General features: G+C 48.3%; 2 protein-coding genes across 3 annotated transcripts; both read left to right on the top strand.

The window, feature by feature from the left end:
• The first annotated feature begins 3,510 nt into the window (after positions 1-3,510).
• SYNPO2L (synaptopodin 2 like) lies at positions 3,511-13,224 on the top strand. Of its 2 annotated transcripts, XM_003994061.6 has the most exons (4): positions 3,511-3,896; positions 5,081-5,232; positions 5,699-6,213; positions 9,445-13,224. In XM_003994061.6, exons 1-4 carry the CDS (start codon positions 3,792-3,794, stop codon positions 11,592-11,594), a joined length of 2,922 nt encoding a protein of 973 aa, XP_003994110.1. In that variant the 5' UTR covers positions 3,511-3,791; the 3' UTR covers positions 11,595-13,224. The 2 variants fall into 2 exon arrangements, with proteins under 2 accessions (XP_003994110.1, XP_044896109.1); XM_045040174.1 differs by lacking the exons at positions 3,511-3,896; positions 5,081-5,232; positions 5,699-6,213 and adding an exon at positions 7,206-7,482.
• Positions 13,225-15,153: 1,929 nt separating this feature from the next.
• On the top strand, positions 15,154-21,506 carry MYOZ1 (myozenin 1). The gene is made up of 6 exons (XM_003994060.4): positions 15,154-15,261; positions 16,558-16,648; positions 17,570-17,748; positions 19,346-19,589; positions 19,948-20,113; positions 21,016-21,506. The coding sequence occupies exons 2-6, from the start codon at positions 16,576-16,578 to the stop codon at positions 21,245-21,247; spliced, it is 894 nt and encodes a 297-aa protein (XP_003994109.2). The 5' UTR covers positions 15,154-15,261; positions 16,558-16,575; the 3' UTR covers positions 21,248-21,506.

Raw genomic sequence — 21,506 nt, 5'->3', positions numbered from 1 at the left:
ATCAGGCATTGCTCTCTGGACTGTTGACGGACTGTTGCACGTAGTCCTTTCAAATTTCTCAGTCTATGAGGAAGACAGGCATATAAACAAACTACAATATTGGCTGAGGAATGCAGTTAAAAAAATATATGAACAAGGTACATATGTTGCCAAAGGAAGGATTAATTCTATATGAAGGAAGTGGGGAGATGGGCAGAAATTAGAATTCCTCTACGTTGCCCAGCACTGCACATTAAGAATCATCTGTGGTGCTTTTTAAAATGGCAATACTAGGGGCACTCGGGTGGCTCAGTTGGTTGAGCATCCAACTTCAGCTCAGGTCATGATCTCAACAGTTTGTGAGTTGGGGTCCCACACTGGGCTCTCTAATCTCAGTGCAGAGCCCATTTCGGATCTTCTGTCCACCTCTCTCTCTGCCCCTCCTCTACTCGCACGCTCTCTCTCTCAAAAATAAATAAACATGGGGCGCCTGGGTGGCGCAGTCGGTTAAGCGTCCGACTTCAGCCAGGTCATGATCTCGTGGTCCGTGAGTTCGAGCCCCGCGTCAGGCTCTGGGCTGATGGCTCAGAGCCTGGAGCCTGTTTCCGATTCTGTGTCTCCCTCTCTCTCTGACCCTCCCCTGTTCATGCTCTGTCTCTCTCTGTCCCAAAAATAAATAAACGTTGAAAAAAAAAATTAAAAAAAATAAACATTAAAAGTAAAATAAAAAATAAAATGGCAATACTAGATGCAACAACATGGATGGATCTAGAGGGTATAATGCTAAATGAAGTAAGTCAATCAGGGAAGGACAAATACCATATGATCTCACTCATATGTGGAATTTAAGAAGTGAAACAGGGGCGTCTGGGTGGCTCAGTGGGTTCAGAGTCCGACTCTTGATTTCAGCTCAGGTCATGCTCTCACAGTTTGTGAGACTGAGCCACACAATGGGCTCAGCACTAATAGCACAGAGCCTGCTTGGGATTGTCTTCCTCACTCTCTCTGCTCTTCCCCTGCTCTTTTCAAAATAAATAAATAAAAACTTTAAAAAAAAAAAAAGAAGCAAATGAACAGAACAAAAAGTCAAACAAGAACACAGACTCTTAAATATAGAGAACAAACTGGGGGCGCCTGGATGGCTCAGTCGGTTGAGCGTCGTCGGACTTCGGCTCAGGTCATGATCTCATGGTTCGTGGGTTCAGCACCGCGTCGGGCTCTGTGCTGACAGCTCAGAGCCTGGAGCCTGCTTCGGATTCTGTGTCTCCCCCTCGCTCTCTGCCCCCTCCCCTGCTCGTGCTCTGTCTCTCCCTCTCTCAAAAATAAATATAGAGAACAAGATGATTGTTGTCAGAAGGGAGGTGGGTGGAGGAATAGGTGAAATAGATGAAATGAGCACTGAGTAATGTATAGAATTGCTGAATCACTATATCGTACACCTGAAATTATTATAAAACTGTATGTTAACTATACTAGAATAAAAATAAACCAAAAAAATAAATTAAACATTTTTTAAAAGAGAGAAAAATGTATAGAATTTATACAAAGAAAGTTTAAAACACTTCTGAGGAATATAAGATCAAAACAAGTCTAAAGGCATTCCATTCATTCATTCAATAAAAACCAAGCACTTACTATATGCCAGGCATTGTTCCAGGTTTTGGAGATACAAAACTGAACACAACAGAGAAATCCTTGCCAGTTAGGAACTAATATTCCAGTGGGTAGCAAAACCTACCATCAAAAATATGTCAATTCTCCCTATGTTAATCTGTAAAGTTCACAATACCAATAAAAATGCCAATAAGATTCTTTCAGGCCCAAGATATATTTAATAATATTGCAAAAATGGAACATGTATCCTTGCAAAGATGCTGTAAAAAAAAAAAAAATGTGTCCCCAGGGGTACCTGAGTGGCTCAGTCAGTTGGGCAGCCGACTTCGGGTTAGGTCGTGATATTGTGCTTTGTGACTTACGTCCCCGTGTCAGGTTCTGTGCTGACAGCTCGGAGCCTGGAGCCTGCTTTGGATTCTGTATCTCCGTCTCTCTCTGACCCTCCCCCGCTCACACTCTGTCTCCCTCTCTCAAAAATAAATAAACATTAAAAAAAATTTTAATTGTGTTCCCAAAGTATACCTGTTTAACATTGCTATGAAAGAATAGAGAGCCTGCCCTGAGTGAGGCATTGGAGTTATGACTCAGTATTACACTACCAATCGTTCCTCCCCAAGAGGGATTATATAAAGAACCAGATACCCCGGAAGCATGAGCCTGGAGTAGGAAGGTTGGCAAAGCCTCTGTGTCTGCCTCCCAGACATTAGTCAGAGTCTGGATCTGCTTGGCTACACCAAAGGAAAAAAGAAGAAAGAAAGAGAGGGAAGGAGAAAGGGAAGAAAAGAAAAGAAAAGAAAAGAAAAGAAAAGAAAAGAAAAGAAAAGAAAAGAAAAGAAAAGAAAAGAAAAAGAAAGAGAAAAGAAGAAAAGAAAAGAAATGGAAAAGCATAGACATAGAGCATTCAGAACCCATTATTAGACCATCTTAGTGTTTTGTAGTACTGGTTTACATAAAATAAAGGTATGGCATAAGCGTTGTATTTTGTTCTGTAAAACTCTTGCTGTCTAAACATTCTTGCCTGATTGTTTATTTAAACAGTATATTTAGGGGCGCCTGGGTGGCTCCGTCGGTTGAGCGTCTGACTTCGCTCAGGTCATGATCTCATGGTCGGTAGGTTCGAGCCCCGCATCAGACTCTGTGCTGACAGCTCAGATCCTGGAGCCTGCTTCGGATTCTGTGTCTCCCTCTCTTTGCCCCTCCCCCACTCATGCTCTGTCTCTCTCTCTCTTTCTCTCTCTGTCAAAAATAAACATTAAAAAAAAAATTTTAAGTGTATTTTGGCTTACACTAGACAAGACAGTTACTTCTAAGTTTTGGCAAGTCCCGAAAATTCAGGGGCTAAATGAACAGGGAATCACAAAGTGGACAATTGCAACCGTTGCTGAAAGTGGGGAAAAAAATAAAATGACAATACTAGGTACCAGACCAATAAAATCTGAATTCCTAAAGCTGAGGCCTGGGAATCATTATATATATATATATATATATATATATATATATATATATATATATATGTTAATAGATTATTTCATTATACAATCATCTAATCCTATATGCTGCCTGTTATTTTAGGAAACCAGTAGTTTTAGTTTTAAAAAGCTACATTGCCCTCAGCACTGCAACGGGATATGGATCTCCATTTTGATTAACAGGTAAATTCATACAGCAAGATGAAGGAGGCGCTCTTCTGGGGATCTTGTGAAATTGTGGAACAAGCCCAGCCATTTCTCGCCATGGAACTGAAGCCCACGCTGCTGCTGCCACTTGAAAATGAGCTTTGGAGGAAAGCAGTTGGGATTAGTCCGTGATCCTATTAGGGAAGGCACAGTCCCTGAAAGTGTATATATTAGTTAGAGCTAGTACTCTGAGTCCTGAGTAAAAGGCTCATGCAGGAGAACTGGGGAAAGGTGAAGGCATAAGTTTTGACTATAATTAGCTTTGGGAGTAATACAGCTGGGGGAGGGACAGGAGTACAGCCGGCAACTATTTTGAGCACAGCTCCGATTGACAGGACACGTGTGCTGGACTGTACTGATCCCAGGGCCAAGTTGCCTGCCTGTGGTGTGTGGTGTGGGGGGGAAGGCCTGGGGCAGCAGGAGCAGGACAGCCATACAGACAGGCCGGACGGGGTACCAGCGCCTCGACTTCTCTCCCTGGGACACTGTCCAAACTCCGAGGGCCATAGGCCAAGCTGAGCGATGGGTGCTGAGGAGGAGGTGCTGGTCACATTGTCAGGGGGAGCCCCCTGGGGCTTCCGACTTCAGGGGGGGGCCGAGCAGAGGAAACCTTTACAGGTGTCCAAGGTAAGGGAGAGCCCCTATTATTGAGGTTTCAGGGAAAGGGGAACCCAGGGGAATGTGGGAAGAGTCATGTGGTGGCCTTTAGGGGAGAAGTGGGAGGCTGTGAAGAAGAGGAGAGGGGGTGGGCAGGTGGGCAGGTGGGCAGGGAAGCATGCTCATCTGGTGGGAGGAGTAGTGTCTGAGCACAAGCTTCTTGTAGGGGGCTACTAGAAAAGAATTCCTGGTTTCTGGGAGCAGAAAAAAAGAAAGTTCCTGAGGCACCATAGTAGCAGAGGTCCTGTTCTGACCATCCAGTCTTTGCTCTCCTGAGTCTGTGCCTCTACTCCAAATTCCAGGAATATAGGGAAGGTTCTAATTTTTCTTTAAATTGATATGTGACGAGCTGAGGCTGTCTTACCCAGCCCTACCCTACCCTGCCCTGCCTTGCCCTACCCTGCCCTGCCCAGGCCCTCACTGCCCCTCTTTCCCTTCACCAGACCCTTTCTCTCCCTATGCAAGACTTTTTAAGTGCTAGGAGGATTATGGCATGATCTGGCCTGTCAGATGAAGCTGTTATCTGTTTGGTTTCACCTCACAGGCTTAGTTTTCTCAACCATAAAATGTGGGTAATAACGGTACCTACTTCATTCTAAGGATTAAATGCAATAACACATGTGGAGTGCTTGGCACCATACCTAACATTTAGTAAGCACTCAATAAATGATAGCCATTATTACTAGTATTATTACTTTCACATGTACATGTGTGTGCACGCATGGCACACATATACACAACCATAATCTCCCAGAATCTGCTGGACTCCCTCCAATCTGGAACACTGTTCTAAAATCTTGACCGTGTAGGTAATGGCCCCTGAGATTCCAAGGCCTAGAAGAGAACTACTGGCTAGTAAAGATATTGCCCTTGGAGGGAAATCTTTAGGTGATACAACTGCCATTCCCAGTACCTCCCCTCCGTAGTTTGCCCCCAGCCTCTTTGATGGAGTAATATGATGTATTACTCCCTCCAGTCTGCACCTTCTTCTCTCATGATAGGCTCCCTCAACTGTAGCTCCATACCCCTCCCATTTCTTACCCTGCAAAATATATCCCCTCCACACATAGGTCCTTCCTATCCTGATTCCTTTCATTCTATTCCCACTTGGAGCCCTCCCTCATCTGCTATCTCTCCTCCCAACACCTTCTCAGATCCGAAGACGGAGCCAGGCTGGCAGAGCGGGACTCCGAGAGAGGGACCAGCTTTTGGCCATCAATGGGGTCTCCTGTACCAGCCTCTCTCATGCCAGTGCCATGAGCCTCATTGATGCCTCAGGGAATCAGCTTGTCCTCACTGTGCGGCGGTATGGAACCCTCTCACCTCAGCCCACCCTCATCCCCCTAGTCCAGGGTTTCCAATGTCTATCCCAGCTCTGTGGCTCACTGCCCTGGCTTCAGCTACTATTAAGTACCCACTTCTTGTAAGTCTGGGCTGGAGTATAAATGTTGTATATGCCTCCCAGAGGGCTTCAGTGTATCTGCAATTAAGGGATGGGGGTGTCGAGCAGGTATTTGAGTGTGTAGGCCTACTTCAACCCCTTGCCTGTCTCCTCGCCATCACATCTCCCTCTAAGCCCCTGTCCACTTACAGCCCTTCAAGCACATATGCCTCCCAGTTTGTCTTCATATCCCCACTCTTCCCAGCCCACTTGTTCAACCTATAGGCCAGTCACCTCTCTCCTCCTTTCCTTCCTTCTCCCATCCCCTCTAGATCTCGCTAGCTGTCAGTCATCCAGCCCACTTCTTAAGTACTGTCCTCTTTCCATCCAGGGTAGAGGATGAGGGGCCTGTGCGGTCTCCATCCCCTGGTGAGCTTCAAGTGTTGTCACCCTTATCTCCACTGAGTCCTGAGCCTCCTGGCGCTCCAGTTCCCCAGCCTCTTCAACCTGGGAGCCTCCTCTCACCCCCTGACAGTGAGGCTTACTACGGAGAGACAGACAGTGATGCTGATGGACCTGCCACCCAGGAGAAACCCCGCCGACCCCGCCGCAGAGGCCCCACAAGGCCCTCCCCTCCAGGAGCCCTACCTGATGAGGTCTACCTATCTGACAGCCCTGCAGAGCCAGCGCCTGCCGTAGCTGGCCCTCCCAGTCATGGTGACAGCCGTGTGAGCTCCCCATCTTGGGAGGATGGGGCAGCCCTTCAGCCACCCCCAGCTGAGGCCCTGCTGTTGCCCCATGGCCCCCTCAGGCCTGGCCCTCATCTTATCCCTATGGTGGGGCCTGTTCCCCACCCAGTGGCAGAAGACCTCACTACCACCTACACCCAGAAGGCCAAGCAAGCCAGTGAGTGCCTGAACCCTTTTTCCCTAGCCAGAATCCTTCAATCTGAACCCTAAATCTACCCCTCCGTAACCATGCTTTATCCTTCTTTTGGATATAGGCTTGGGGACAAGTGGAGAAGAGTGATGAGTAGGAGGGGAAAATAATTATTCTCACAGTCCCCATTATTTTTACTGTTTGAACCAGTGCGGCAAAAGGTGCAGGTGGTTCAACCCAACCCAGGAACAAAGTAGGGAAGCTGGAAAGGGACATGAAATCAACAAAGGGTTTGCTTGTTGTTGTTGCTATGATTTTGCTAAGTGTCAGACAGACAGGGTGAGGGCAGAGTGAAGACATGATGCAGGGGAGTATCTGGAAGCAGGGCAGGAGCTTTTCAGTGTTAACTCCAGGCATAACATCAGAGCCACCTTTGACATTTGTAAATTCAGTTAGGATTCCTGGGACTGGGAGACTATGGGATAGTCATGAGATCCCTAGGAAGTGGCAGAGGGAGGGATCTTCGACTCCTTATCTCAGGCAAGAATGTGGGCCTGGGCAGAAAAAGCCTGTTCCACTTATCTCAAGCTCTTTGCTATTTTTGATGTGAGCTACAGAACAAGGTCTAAGGGTGAGCTTTTTCCCTGTCCCGTGCCTCTACCCCAGAGACCTTTGTTGTCACCTTGAAAATCTAGGATTACCCCTCTAGTTCTCATCTCTCATTTCTTCCCTCTACCGTTCTGATTCCTGGTCCATAGAACTTTGTGTGCCTAAGTCTGGGACAGAGGCTAAGGACATTGATAAAATAGACACTGACATCCCTGAGAATGTCCAATATCCCACAAAGAAATTCCAGATGCATGCCCAGGATCCCATGCTTATCCCCAATTCTCATTTTAGCACCCCTCCCTTCCTATCATGCTGGGTTAGACTGCAGTTAGTGGCTCAAGATATTTTTAGCCAAGCAGACCTCATTGTCCAGTGGGGTGGGGTTGGGGGAAGGGTAGGCAGGTGTCCATGTCCATCACACCGGGGCTTGTGGGGCAGCAGAGAGAAGGGAGGGAGGGGGCCAGGCTCAAAAAATAGCACAGTGAGCTCATTCAGCTGCCAGCTCTAGGGACAAGACAAAGGGGCTTTAAAAGGCGTGGGGGGTGGCTCAAGCTGGTCCTGCTCCAGCCAACACTGCATTTCTCAGCATGGAGAACTTTGAGCCCATCAGCCAAGAGCCCTTCAGCCAAGCCAGCTACAACAAAGCCCCAGACCCAACTCCTGAGCTCCAGGACCCATTCTACGCAGGTACTACCCTCCCATAGCCAAGAGAGTTCTGGGATCTAGACTGGCAGGGAATACATCAACAGCTTAGGAAGGGGTGTCTTTGGGAAAGGTCTTATTCCTTATTCCTTCCTCCTTTTTGACTTCTTTCTTCTCTTCTCAGGAGAGTTTCACTGCCCCTTTCTCAGAATGGGCTGACGCTATGGCTACATGTCAAAGGGGTTTGTGACCACATGAGCTTTAGAAAACTCATGGGGAGGGAATGTGCGTGAAAGAAAGAAGTATGAGTAATCTATAAATACATAAAGGCATGTATATGGGAGTCCATGGGAGGATATATGTGTGACCACCAAAGTGTCTGTATACATGTGTAGCTGGTGTCAAGAAGGCTTTAATAGTAATGGTTACTCACAGTGGGCCTTAGGGCTGCCATTAAATGCTAAATTTACCTACACTATCTCACTTAATCCTCATAGCAATCCTATGAGATAGCCATTATCATGCTCATTTACAGATGAGGAAACTGAACTTCAGTGAAATGAAGTAACTCTCCCAAGAACCAAAAACCTGAACTGAACTCTGGTTCCAGTGCCTATCTCTCATGCACAGTGCTATTCTGTGGTATAAATGTTGGGATGGGTGGAATGAAAGCCCTAATTAGAAAGGAGCTTGGTATCTTGAGTGGAAAGCGGATGGAATTTCAAGAATTTTTCAGGAGGAACTGGGGATCATGGATCAGAGTGTATCTGTGTCCAAGGCAGGGTCGTAGCAGCAGGGCATCCTCTCCCATTTCCTGGCCCCACCTCCTGGGCCCCACATGGCATAGGAAGCCCTGCCCAGGTTGCCCTTAGTACATAGTCCTTGTGTGCCTGCCTCTTAGTGACTGCCTGAGCTCTCTACCTACAAGGCTGACCCCCAAAGAAGCCCACCCCACTCGCACCACAGTTGGGTGGTGGTGGTGGGGGGAGGATATATTTAGCTGAGGACCTCGAGGTATCCTAAAGATTTGGAGGGTTGCCTTGGTGAGCAGCACTCTGGCTTTTCTTGCATCTCAGATGTGAGGCTATCCCTGGCTGTGAGTATCAGGGGTGTGAGGCACAGAATAGTGCCCTGGTGGTTGGAACCAATATCAGCTCTAAAATTTTGTCCAAACTACTAGTAACAGGGTCTCTGCAGGGGGAGCTCTGTGAAGAAGGAATATGCATGCGTGTGAATGTATTTGAGTGACTGTGCTTTTGTGTGGGTTCATGTGTATTTACATATGTTTATGTGAACTAGGGTATACATAAGCTGGGGTATATACGAATGAGAGAGAAGAGTACATATGAGAAAATATGCCCATAGCTGGCCTTCACTAGACCCACATGCTTGCTGAAATGTGTGGTGGTTATTTCTATGAATGTGTATGATGTGGACTACATAATGGAGGTGGAAATGTGAATGAAGATCCTTGTTCCTAAGGGTCCTTTGTGTCCCTACCATAGGGGTAGGGGTAAGAAGAGGAGATAAGTCCCTAAGTTTCTGAGAAGCCCCCTAACATGGTCTCTGTAGAAGGAAAGTGTCCCTTCTCATTTGGTCTCTTCCTGGGACCTGCCTCATCTCCCTGGCTGCCATGGGAAATGACTGTCCCTCACCTCCATTGCCAGCCAGGAACGGTGGGAGGCAGGGGAAGAATGTGTGGGGGGTGGGTAAGAGCTCATCTCCAGGAAAATAGAAGCAGAGTAGAGGGGAGAGAGGATAGAAGGAGAGATGTGGTCAGAGCGGTGTGAGGACAGCCAACCACAATCTGCCTTCCCTTCAACTGTCCTTGGTTTCACCTTTCACCTACCACTCTGCCCCAAGTCAGAGGACTTTGCCACAGGCAAAAGACATTGTAGATCAGGCCAGTGAAAAGAGAGTAGGTGGGAGGGCTGAGGAAACTGGCTGGGGTGTGGGGAATAGGACTAGAAGACGTTCACTGACCATTTTCCCTCCTGGCTTCCTCAGAACTGCAACGGGCAGAGAGCCTCCAAGAGAAGAGTGTGAAGGAGGCTAAGACCAAATGCCGCACGATCGCATCCCTTCTAACTGCAGCCCCCAACCCCCACTCCAAGGGGGTGCTTATGTTTAAGAAACGACGGCAGAGAGCCAAGAAGTACACCCTAGTGAGCTTTGGGGCTGCGGCTGGGACAGGTGCTGAGGAAGAAGACGGGGTTCCTCCAACCAGCGAGTCGGAGCTGGACGAAGAGGCCTTCTCCGACGCCCGCAGCCTCACCAACCAGTGCGACTGGGACAGCCCCTATCTGGACATGGAGCTGGCCAGGCCAGGCTCAGCTGCAGGAGAGGGCCAGGGCCGGGGGCTGGGAGGGCAGCTGAGTGAGGCCTCCGGCAGAGGGGTCCAGCTCTTTGAACAGCAGCGCCAGCGCACAGCCTCCAGCACCCAGGAGCTGGCACGGGATGGTCCAGCAGCCGTGCTCAATGGGCAGGGCCTGCAATCACCACCTCGGGCCCAGAGTGCTCCTCCGGAAGCAGCTATACTCGCATCCAGTCCTTCCCCAGCCCCCGTAGTCAGCCCCACCCCCTTCTTCCCAGGCAGTGGAGCTCCAACCCCGGCTCCAAACATCTTTAACCGGTCAGCTAGGCCCTTTACTCCAGGCTTACAAGGGCAGCGGCCAGGTACCACCTCGGTTATTTTTCGACCCCTAGCCCCCAAGAGGGCGAATGAAAGCCTGGGAGGTCTCAGCCCCGTCGCACCGCCCTTCCTGTCCTCTCAGGGGCCCACCCCTCTGCCCAGCCACGTGCCGGCCTCCGGTTCCCCCAGCACTCCACGCACCTCAGGCCCCGTGACAGCTACAAGTTCCCTGTACATCCCAGCCCCCAACCGTCCCGTAACGCCAGGCGGAGCCTCGGAGCCCCCCGCTCCCCCTAGTGCCGCTGCCATGACCTCCACCGCTTCTATCTTCCTATCGGGACCTCTGAGACCAGCTGCGCGTCCAGAGGCTCCCGCCCCAGGCCCCGGGGCGCCTGAGCCACCCAGCGCTCGGGAGCAGCGCATTTCCGTGCCAGCTGCCCGCACTGGCATCCTCCAGGAGGCCCGGCGACGGGGGACCCGGAAGCAGATGTTCCGGTCGGGAAACGAGGAGACGAAGAACTCGCCCAACCCCGAGCTCTTGTCGTTGGTGCAGAACCTGGATGAAAAACCCCGAGCCGGGGGAGCGGAATCTGGTCCAGAGGAAGATGCTCTGAGCCTTGGAGCTGAAGCCTGCAATTTCATGCAGCCACCAGGGGGCAGGAGTTACAAGGCTCTGTCTCACGTGACGCCTAAAACCGCTCCTCCAATGGCTCCCAAGACACCGCCCCCAATGACTCCTAAGACTCCACCCCCAGTGGCTCCTAAGCCCCCTTCTCGTGGGTTCCTTGATGGGCTAGTGAATGGGTCAGCCCATTCGGCTGGAATCCCTGAACCAGCAAGGCTTCAGGGCAGGGGTGGGGAGCTGTTTGCCAAGCGGCAGAGCCGAGCAGACAGGTATGTGGTAGAAGCTACACCTAGTCCTGGCTTTGGCCCTGGCCCTAGGCCCAGAAGCCCTTCCCCTACACCATCACTGCCCTCTTCCTGGAAATATTCACCCAACATCCGTGCCCCACCTCCTATTGCTTACAACCCACTGCTATCACCCTTTTTCCCCCAGGGTGCTCGAACTCTCCCTAATAAGGCCCAATCCCAGGGTCCTCGGGCAACCCCTAAGCAGGGTATCAAGGCTCTGGATTTCATGCGGCACCAACCCTACCAACTTAAAACTGCCATGTTCTGTTTTGATGAGGTTCCCCAGACTCCTGGCCCCACCTCTTCAGGGCCCCCCAAAACTGCCCGAGTCCAGGAGATCCGCCGATTTTCCACTCCAGCACCCCAGCCCACTGCAGAACTCCTGGCCCCCACTGTTCTTGCCCCACGAGCAGCCACTACATTGGATGAGCCCATCTGGAGGTCAGAGCTGGCCTCAGCCCCTGTTCTTAGCCCAGGCCCTCCTCCAGAGTCTCCCAGGGGTCTTGGAACTTCCCCTAGCTCCTGTGGCTTCCAGGTAGCCAGGCCTCGGTTCTCAGCCACCAGAACTGGATTGCAGGCTCATGTGTGGAGGCCAGGGGCAGGCCACCACTGAGTGGGGTACAGCTCCCAGGACCAAGGAGAGGTGGAACATCCTGTTCATAAAGTTGCTTCTCCAACCTATCCCATGCCCTCTCTCAGGCATCCGGAGGCTAAATTCCCTCCTGCCAGAGATAGTTTTGGAGTTGGTGTCCCATCCTCCTGGCTCCCAACCTCCCTGCTGCTTTCCAACCTACTATCTCTGCTTTGTTATCTGTGCTTCCCTTTGTCTCTGTAGCTCCTTTTGTGGGTCTTTGTCTTTATCTCAGTCTCTCGACCCACACTCCTCCACTGGTCTCTCTTTCTCTACATTTGTGCTTTTCTCTGTGAGCCTCATTTTAACATTCAATGAGAAGCACACAGAGAAGTTACCAGTGAGACCTCAAGCAAGCTTACCATCAGGCAGGCTTCAAAAGGACTAAATTGATCCCTGCACTAAATCGCTCTCTACTCCTCCCTCTCATTTTCCAAGCTTGGCTGGCCTATATCTAGGCATGTATGTGTACATTTGTGTATGTGCAAATGTGTGTGAGCACAGATGTGTTCTTATGTCTGAGGCAAGAGTAAGAGGAGAGGTCTAAATAAAGACCAAATCTGGGTCTTCCCCCTGTATTGATGAAAGAATGGTCAGATAGCCAGATAGTGGGGAGAAAGATGGACTGGACTCAAAGATCAGTGTCTGTAGCGGGGGTACAGCATCTTGTGAAACTCACAGATTATGAGAAGACTTGAAGGGCCAGAGCAGTTTGTAAGGGCTGAGTTATACCAGCTAGACCAGGAATAGAATTAAGAATTCTATTCATCAGGGGGTGCCTGGCTGGCTCAGTTGGAGTAGCAAGCAACTCTTGATCTCAGAGTCATGAGTTTGAGCCCCACATTGGGTGTAGAGATTACTTAAATAAATAAAAAACTTGAAAAAAAAAACCGAATTCTATTCACCAGGATTTAAGAGCAACTTAAGAGACCCATGCTAAGCTATAAGGATCCAGGAAGTGGAAAAGAAAGACAAAGAATTTCTTCTGAGAATGAAAAAAAAAATCATTGGCTTCATTGCCTCATGCACCTAAGACAGAAAGGAGGAAGAAAAGTGCCATGGTGTGAGAAGTGACATAGAAACCAGGAGCAGAGCAGAATGAATGAAATTAATTGAGCCACAGAGAGGAGCATGGGGAGGGAAAGAGAGACAGTAGAGGTGGGTTTCAAGAAACTCACTGTGTACAAGAGGGGGATTGGGGAAAAATTTGAGAGAGAAGAATGCATTTGTCAGAGTGAAGATGGATGATGGTAGGGGGATGTGAGAGTGTGTACTGAGTGTTGGAGGAATACGTGGTGTCTGTGCTACTTCCTTTGAGTCTGGCCTTCTGCCTTCTGCAACTTGTCATGATGACCTGGGAAAGGGCAAGGAAATACCCAGAGCCAAAACCTCTTTTCAGTCCTACCCCATCCCCCGAACCCTAGCTTTTGTTCCTTTCCAGCTTCTGGTCCTGATCTCTGATCCTAGATGGGTATGGACTCCCTTTTCACCATGCCACCACTAGTCAATCACGTTTGCTGCTTGATCTGGATTGATCGCTTCCTTTGCATATTGGGTGTGAGTCACAGTACTTTGATTTGTGCACAAGAATAAACTTAAGCTCCAAATCTTCTGTTGCTGTCATCTCTTCTAGTTTTATTCCTAAATCCTAATTCTCTTCCATCCTTTCTAACCCTGATCTCCTGATTCCTGATCTCTTTCTCCATTCCTGCCCTATTTTTCATCCTTTACCCTTCACCCCCTAGTCTTTTGCTCTTCTTTAACCAGTTCTGTCCCACTCCAATTTAGCCACCTCCACCATTCCCCTTGGTTCTCACTGCCTGCATTCTCCATCCAGATACTCCCCTTTTCCATCTCCTGTTCCATACTTCCCAATCAAGGCCACAATTTCAGAACCAAGAGGAGTGGAAAGTCCCTCCGAGCTTTTGCCATCATGTCCTATCTCTCTGGAGGAAACGATGATATTTCCATGGGAAAGCAATGCCTGGAGGTGAAGATGGGATGGGAGAAGGAAGAAGAGAGGGTGGATCAGTGTGGATTGAGTTTCATATATAAGAGAAGGCACTAGAGGTAGGCTAGAAATTAAGGACTTCTGAGAAGGTAAGTGCCATTACTCCAGCAGGGGGCATATTTGTGCAAATAACCAGGCCCAGGACCCTGATGCTCCCAAGTACAGTCTTAGAATTCCAAAGGAAGGGCCCAGTGAGCATAGGTTGAATTTTGTCTTCATCCACCTAGTAGTTCTAGGTACTCAATCATAGCAGACAAAAATTTTGGGTTTTTTTTTTTTTTGTTGTTGTTGTTTGTTTGTTTTTGAGAGTAGGATGGTGGTGATGACAAAATCACAAGTTTGCCGTTCATGTTTTTTCTTCTAATTGCTTCTTTGGGTTGGGAAGGCATGGAGAAGGAGGACAAAAGATGAGAGAGATCTGGATGTTAAACTGGTCTGGGCAGAGGCCAACTAGAGGGGAGTAGGATGATCTTTCAGCCCCTAGGCTGAGCCTGAAAAGTTCAGGACAGGAAAAGACAAGATCAGGAAGAGTGGAGAGCTCACAGAGTGACAGAAGGGCATTCCAGAAGCTGCAAAGTCACTTACTAAAGCAGCCACAATAGGATGGTGGTGGCTGCAACAGAGGTGCAGCGTGCAGCAGCAGCTGGTTCCAGAATCTGAGCAGGAGGTGGAAGAGGATGGAGGATGTTCATGTAGCTACTGAGGAAGGGACTGGGCAAATGACAGGATTCTTTTAAGGAAGTTCTCAAACTTATACCCTTGCCCAATGGCTCCTCTGAAACAGTATGAATGGGACAATCTAGATCCTATTGGGTGTGTGCTCCTTTTGAGGAAAATCCCAAGTGGAAACCCTAGAGAGGAAGGACCTGGCAGGTTAGAAGCCTACCTGTACATCTCAGACACCAACATTTATCCTGCAAAACAGGCTGAACTGAGCACCCCAACAGCAAATGGGGACGAAAAGGGAGAAATTGGTCAAGTCTTCCCCACCTCATCTCTGACAGCATTGGAATCACTGGGTTTGGTTAATTTGGTCCCTTGTCCTGCCAAGATCTAGCTTTCCCAGAGAAAAGATCGACTCATCGAGGAACTTTTAAAACATTGTGAACAGATTTCCTTTCCCCAAACATAGCCCCTTAAGCCCTCCCACTCCCAAAATGTACCCATATAGTCCCTCCAGCTCCAGCCTGGATTGGTTCTGAGTGACTCTCCAGACATGTTCTCCAAATTCTTGCTCTCCAAATTCTTGTCCACCGTTTTCTGTTTGCTTCCTCTTTCCCTCACAGTTTTCAATTTTTCCCTGAATGCTTCTTTGGATCTCAGACTCTAGATGCCAAGAAAGGGGAGTCTCTGGGCAGACTGATCCTTGGCTCAGACAGCTTAGTGGGAGAATCCCAAAGGCTTTTCCTCTCCTTCCTGAGCCTCTGGGCAAGGAGGGCGGGATCTTGGTTCCAGGGTCTCAGTACCCCCAGTGCCATTTGAGCTGCTTGTACTCATCATCTCTATTAATAACTACCCTCCCTCCCCCACTGCCAGTGCTGCCCCCACGCCTGCCCAGCTCGGGTTCTCCGGTCACAGCAGCTCAGTCCTCCAAAGCTGCTGGACCCCCAGGAGAGCTGACCACCACCTCTGCAGCCGGTAAGTTCCAGCTGTATGGCCAGAGGGGCTGGAGCCCACTCTGTTGACTGCTGTGTCTGTGTCTGCAAGAGTGACCCTTGATCCTGGGAGACTTGTCTCCCTCCCCTATCTATGCTCTGCTCTCAGCTGTCCAGTTCAGGGGAGCCACAGAGCTGGAAGAAGAGGGGCTTAGGAGGGTGGGGGAAATGGAGATGTTGAAGGAGGCACCGGAGTAATAAGAAGGGGATCTGAGAGGCTGGATGGGAAAAAGAACCTAGTTAGGGCTGAGAAAAGTATAGTAAATGCCCATTTATCAGTTCCGGGGGTCTTGTCTCAGCATACCCCATTAAGTTAGTAGAAATGCAGATGTGTTGTAAAATAGGACTCAGCAGAAAGACAGTGTTTTGCTGAGTGCCAACTTCTGTTAAGGAAGGGCTGGAGTCTGCATCTTTTCCCAGCTTGTCCCCCTCCACTGCCAGATTCTATTATTATGTTCCTATCCCCCCTCAATTCCCTACCGCTATGATATTGCTGAACTGATGTGCATCAAGGTTCAAATGCCCCCGGCCTTCCTCTCCACCCCAGCTCTGGGGTCTGGAGCGGGAGCTACTGAAAGGGAGCAAGGATCACTGCTGTGACCTCCCAGGCCACACTCCAGCTGGCCCAATAGAGGAGCAACAACCTCTCCTTCCTATGGAGAATGTTTTGGCCGAATCTCCTTGACCCTGGCAGAATATTTTTCTGTGCCACTGCCCTCTGCACCCCTGCCAGGGCTTGAGGAAGACTGAGGAAAGACCCAGAGTTGGGAATTACAGCCCCAATCTGAGATCCCCATGAAAATAAAAACTTGAAGTCATGCCAAGCCAATGAAACCTGGGTGCAGCGCCCAGCCTGTGTGTTGTTTGTTTTACTCACTGCCCCCAACACATACCGTGTTCCTAATCCCTGCACCAGCTCTATTTTAACAGTAGAAAGGAGGTTTATAGAAGGTAGGGGTAGAGGGTGCATCTATACTTTCTGCCTCACCTCCAAGAAAGGAGAAGCCCTAGAACAATGGGTTTTCACCCATTGTTTTTTCCCCCTTTTTAGGGAAAAATATACGTTTATTATATATATATATATATATGTATATATATATATGTATATATATGTATATATATATACATATATATATACACACACATGTGTATATATATATATACACACACACATACCCTTAACCTGAAGCCCTTAACCCCAAGTTAAGAAGTACTACCTTACTGCAGATACCTTCCAGTCCCTGTCCATCCTCCAACTCCCCCTTCTCACCCTATTCAGGCTGAATCTGCCTCCACAATGCCACTCTCAGGAACCCCAGCCCCAAACAAGAAGAGGAAATCCAGTAAGCTGATCATGGAACTAACTGGAGGTATGGCATATTTGCACCTACCTAGTGTAGGGACTTCTTGTTAAGAGCATCTCAGCCTCAGAAGTCCCAGAAAAATCATAAAGTTAAATAACGTGAAGAGATATGAAGAGACACGAGAAATTCGGGGGGGGGGGCAGGGAGAAAGGTGGAGAAAGGATTCAACACTGATCACACACCCTTCCACCCTTTTCACCTTGTAATCTGAGACAATAATATCCTTGCCATATCACCCAATGCAGGTCCAGGACAACAGGACTCACAGGTCAGTGAGGTATGTTTGAGGAAAAAAATATACATGATGGAGACGGGCACAGAGTAAAGTCTCAGTAAATGGTTAATTTCCTTACTTCCCCTCCCTCCACCCCTCCAGTGCTAGGGAACCTGTGGAAACACATAAAATGGAAAAATACTTAGACTTTTTTTTTTCCTGGGGGGTGGTAGGAGTATATGCATATGAAGAGCTCTCCCAATGCCCAAAGTCTGTCTGCAGCCAGGGTTCACTGAGGGGAAGAGAAAGGAAAGTAGTTAAGACAGAAATCTGTATTTAGATGTGGTCAACTCCACACAGTGTTGGCCTTTGGGCTTTCCCCCAGGCTACAGTCTCCCCAATGGTCTCCATCTATGATGTTCCTTTAGTCTTTTTGCCCTGCACCCCATGCCTCTGCCCCTTCTGCCTTATTCACTCTCTCCACTCTGGTATACTGATTCCACTTTGCACCCCAGTTCCTGTGCATTGTCTCCAACTCCAAACCCAGGAAATAAAAATTTCTCACAAACTACATAGAACTTCATCAGACAGTATCTGCTCACCTCTGGGATCTCTGCAGGAGACACACACACTTAGTTGTGGTTGGCATCTCTATTCTGAACCTAGAAAACCTTACTTTTCTCCTTGTCTCTTCCTCCCCACCTCCCTGGAAGGTCGACAGGAGAGCTCAGGCCTGAACCTGGGCAAGAAGATCAGTGTCCCAAGGGATGTGATGTTGGAAGAGCTGTCGCTGCTCACTAATAGGGGCTCCAAGATGTTCAAACTGCGGCAGATGAGGGTAGAGAAATTTATTTATGAGAACCACCCTGATGTCTTCTCTGACAGCTCAATGGTGAGTTCGGAACTTTATAACTCTCACAGCCTAGTGCCTCTTCTGACAGTTTTTTGGTGGGCCCTGAATCTCCAAAATACCACCAACCTCCCCTCTCTGCAAATTTATAAGCTTATTAAGTCCCCAGATATATTAAACTTCCAGGGTGAGTTACAGCCCACTTCTGAAACTCAGTCTCTATCTTAGAGCCAGTGAAGGGGAGGTGGGGGTGAAGAGTACACACCCTCAGGGGGAAAATTCCTTCCCAGTATGGCTAAGTGTTAAAGATAGGGCTGCCAGATAAGACAGGACACCCAGTCCTGTATTTTAAAGTTGAGATATGCATGAATAATTTTTTAGTAAAGTATGTCCCATGAAGTATTTGGGACATAAAAATTTAATTTAGTTCAATTTAAAAAATACAAGATACCAGTTAAATTTTAATTTCAGATATGTGACGAATACTCTCTTGTACGTAAATATGTCCTATGCAATATTTGAAGTGTATTTATAGTAAAAAAGTATTCGTTGTGTCTCTAAGATTCAAATTTAACTGATGTCCTGTAATTTTATTTGATGAATCTGGTAACCCTACAACGAGTTAAGTGAATTTTTATAAACATCTCCTTCTTGAGCCATTCTTTTATCTATAGGATCTAAGAACTCTGGATGTGGGAACTGAAACTGTCTTCTAAGATAGTGAGAATTCTCTAGTGAGAATCATTCTCCAAAGAGAAGGAGGGATTGGAAGGGTGCCAGGCACAAGATGTTATAGCCGAGAAGGAGGGGATCTTCTCCATTACCTTTCCTCCCCCTCTACCTTCACTGGGCAGCCAGGGAAAAGTGGAAATAGATGCCTACATGGGGCCAGAGGCAGGACTTTCTGTCATTGGCCCTTATGTAGGAGCAGAGCAAAAATGCTGAGCTGGTCATATCTAACTTTAGGAGGCCAAAAGCCCTCCTCCCTGGCTGGGTCTGGTTACACTGGTTGGAGCATAGGGGTGTGCATGGTGGGGTGGCTAGGAGAGCCTCCTGAAGGAGTTGGTGGGGTTATTTTTAGGCTTTGGGGCTGAATCCAGGGTTGCCCTTTTGGTCACCCTTCCCCCTACCTGCTACAGTTTCACGGTCAGGAAGTCCTGGTTCAACAGGCACCAAGAGCAGAGAGGGAGAGGAAGAGAAAGACAAAGAAGAGAGTTCTGTCTGTTAGACAAGATAAAGAAAAAGAAGAGGCAGACATCTCTCTAGCTTTTCAAATTAAGCCTGGGTTCTCTGTCTCAACCCCATCCTTTCAAATTATAGTGGGGTGCAAGTCTTGGTCCTCTTTGCCTTGGTAAGGATGGGAAAGGAAAGTGTGGAGAATGAGTTGTCCCTACCTTAAGGTGTAACTGGAGGAACTGAGCCAAGGGGGGGGGGGTTCCTATCCATTAGGAGAGTTCAGTTCCTCTCTGTCAGGCTATCCACTATCCACCTATTGGAGGGGAGATCTCAGAGGGTTCAGTGTCTTCTGGTTGGCCATTTTCTCTGATCATCTCCTCCTTGCTATGCACACCACCTTTGTCTTTGTATATTTCCCATACCCATTGTGTAACCTTCCCCTTAATTTGTTCTTTCTTTACAGGATCACTTCCAAAAGTTCCTTCCCACAGTTGGGGGACAGCTGGGCACAGCTGGTCAGGGATTCTCCTACAGCAAAGGCAGCAGTGGAGGCCAGGCAGGGGGAAGTGGCTCTGCCAGACAGTATGGCTCTGACCAGCAGCACCATCAGGGCTCTGGGTCTGGATCTGGGGGTACAAGTGGTCCTGGGGGCCAGAATGGCAAAGCAAGAACTGCTGGAACAGCAGGGGTTGGCGAGACAGGAACAGGCAAGTATCCTTATGCAAGAGTAATGTTATCTGGTTCTTAGAGCAGAGTTATCCCCAGGAATGAGGCCTAGACTGGGTTTAGGGAGCAAGGGAGGCCTGCTGAGGTACCTAGATGGACTCTCTTACCCCAGGAGAATGCCAAAATGTGTCTATTTCACCCAGGAGCTTGATCTTTCTGTCACCTTTCTGGCTTTTCAGTTTCAGTCACAGATCTGCCCTTGGGCTGTCAGGATTCCACAAAACTAGCACAATTACCAAGATTGGCCTCAGCAACTTCCCTAGTACAGAGGTGTAAGACTAACTTCCACTGGCTGCTAACTGCTATTATTGACTCAATTTTCTCTCCCATGGCTGCCAGGAGACCAGACAGGTGGAGAAGGAAAACATATCACTGTGTTCAAGACCTATATTTCCCCATGGGAGCGAGCTATGGGGGTTGACCCTCAGCAAAAAGTGGAACTTGGCATCGACCTGCTGGCCTATGGGGCCAAAGCTGAGCTTCCCAAATATAAGTCCTTCAACAGGTAGGGGGTATGAGGAAGCAACCAGATGCATTCCAGTGTGTGGCACAATGTGCTTAGTTGGAATGGAGACTTTGGTTCAAATGTTTCAGAAGGAGGCTGAGGAGGGAAGGAAGGAATATGGGGACCCAAATTGAAAGCCTTTGCTTTTTTCACTCTAACTCAGAGAAGTAGTGCAGTATGATGGAGGAAACATTTGCTGTGAGGCAAGATTTGAATTTTAGTTCACTTCACTTATTAGCAGAGTGGGCATGGGACAGTCACCCTACTTCTGAGCCTTGGTTGCCTTGCTCTAAAATGGGAATAATATATTACATGTTTAAAGGACTCTTGAAGTTCCCTTCATTCAAGGTTAGGATTTCATTACTGTCCCTGTAGGAGGATTCTATTTCCTTATTCTCTAGTAAGGCTTAAGTATCTATTCTTTTGGAATTGGGCTTCTCTAGACTGTGAACAGGAGATCTGTGTGAAAGCAGAATGGGGAAGCACCATTCTTTTGCATTTGGTCCTAAGAAGCCTGAATTCTCCAGGCAATGTTAATTCCTCTCACCAAGCCATGTGCTATCCACTGGAGGTGGGGTAGGAGTTGTGTGTGTGTGTGGGTGGGGGGGGGTCTACATTGTATTTTAAGGTAGTCTCAGACCCTTGGGTCTATAGTGTCTAAGTCACAACTATCCATGAACCTCTTTATCTAGTACCCCACTAGACTCCTTTTCTCATCATTAGCTCTGGAGAAAAAAGCAAACCAGGAATGGGGAATGGAGCACTAAGGGAGAAAAAGGAGTGCAGAAGCAACCTAAATTAAAATTCACAGACTTCCCCATCCTCAAAAAAGGGTAACACCTCACTGATAAAGCTGTTCCTTTTATTCTGGTTTTTAATTAAATAATGTATTCTCTTTTCAGGACGGCAATGCCTTATGGTGGATATGAGAAGGCCTCCAAACGCATGACCTTCCAGATGCCCAAGTTTGACCTGGGGCCCCTACTGAGTGAACCCCTGGTCCTTTACAACCAGAATCTCTCCAACAGGCCTTCTTTTAATCGAACCCCTATTCCCTGGCTGAGCTCTGGGGAGCCAGTAGACTACAATGTGGATATTGGCATCCCCTTGGATGGAGAAACAGAGGAGCTGTGAGGTGTTTCCTCCTCTACTTTGAATTAAATTTCTCTTCTCAGGTTCTAATTTGGAGAGAGAATGTTAAGCAGGATGCCCTCACTGTAAATCCAGTATCCTTGTGGGAATGGAGGGGGAAAAGGAGGGAGAGATCTGCCTTTCTAGTCTTCAAGTCCCCACTCCAAGCATCCTTTCTCACCAACTTGCTCTGTATGGAACCTGCTCTTTTATGGAATTTGCTCTGCCACTGGTAACAGTCAATAAACTTTGAAGAAATGAA

Source organism: Felis catus, chromosome D2 (assembly GCF_018350175.1).
Source record: "Felis catus isolate Fca126 chromosome D2, F.catus_Fca126_mat1.0, whole genome shotgun sequence".
Lineage (NCBI taxonomy): Eukaryota > Metazoa > Chordata > Mammalia > Carnivora > Felidae > Felis > Felis catus.
The sequence above is the reverse complement of the archived record's forward strand: the minus strand, read 5'-3'. Positions and strand labels throughout refer to the sequence as shown.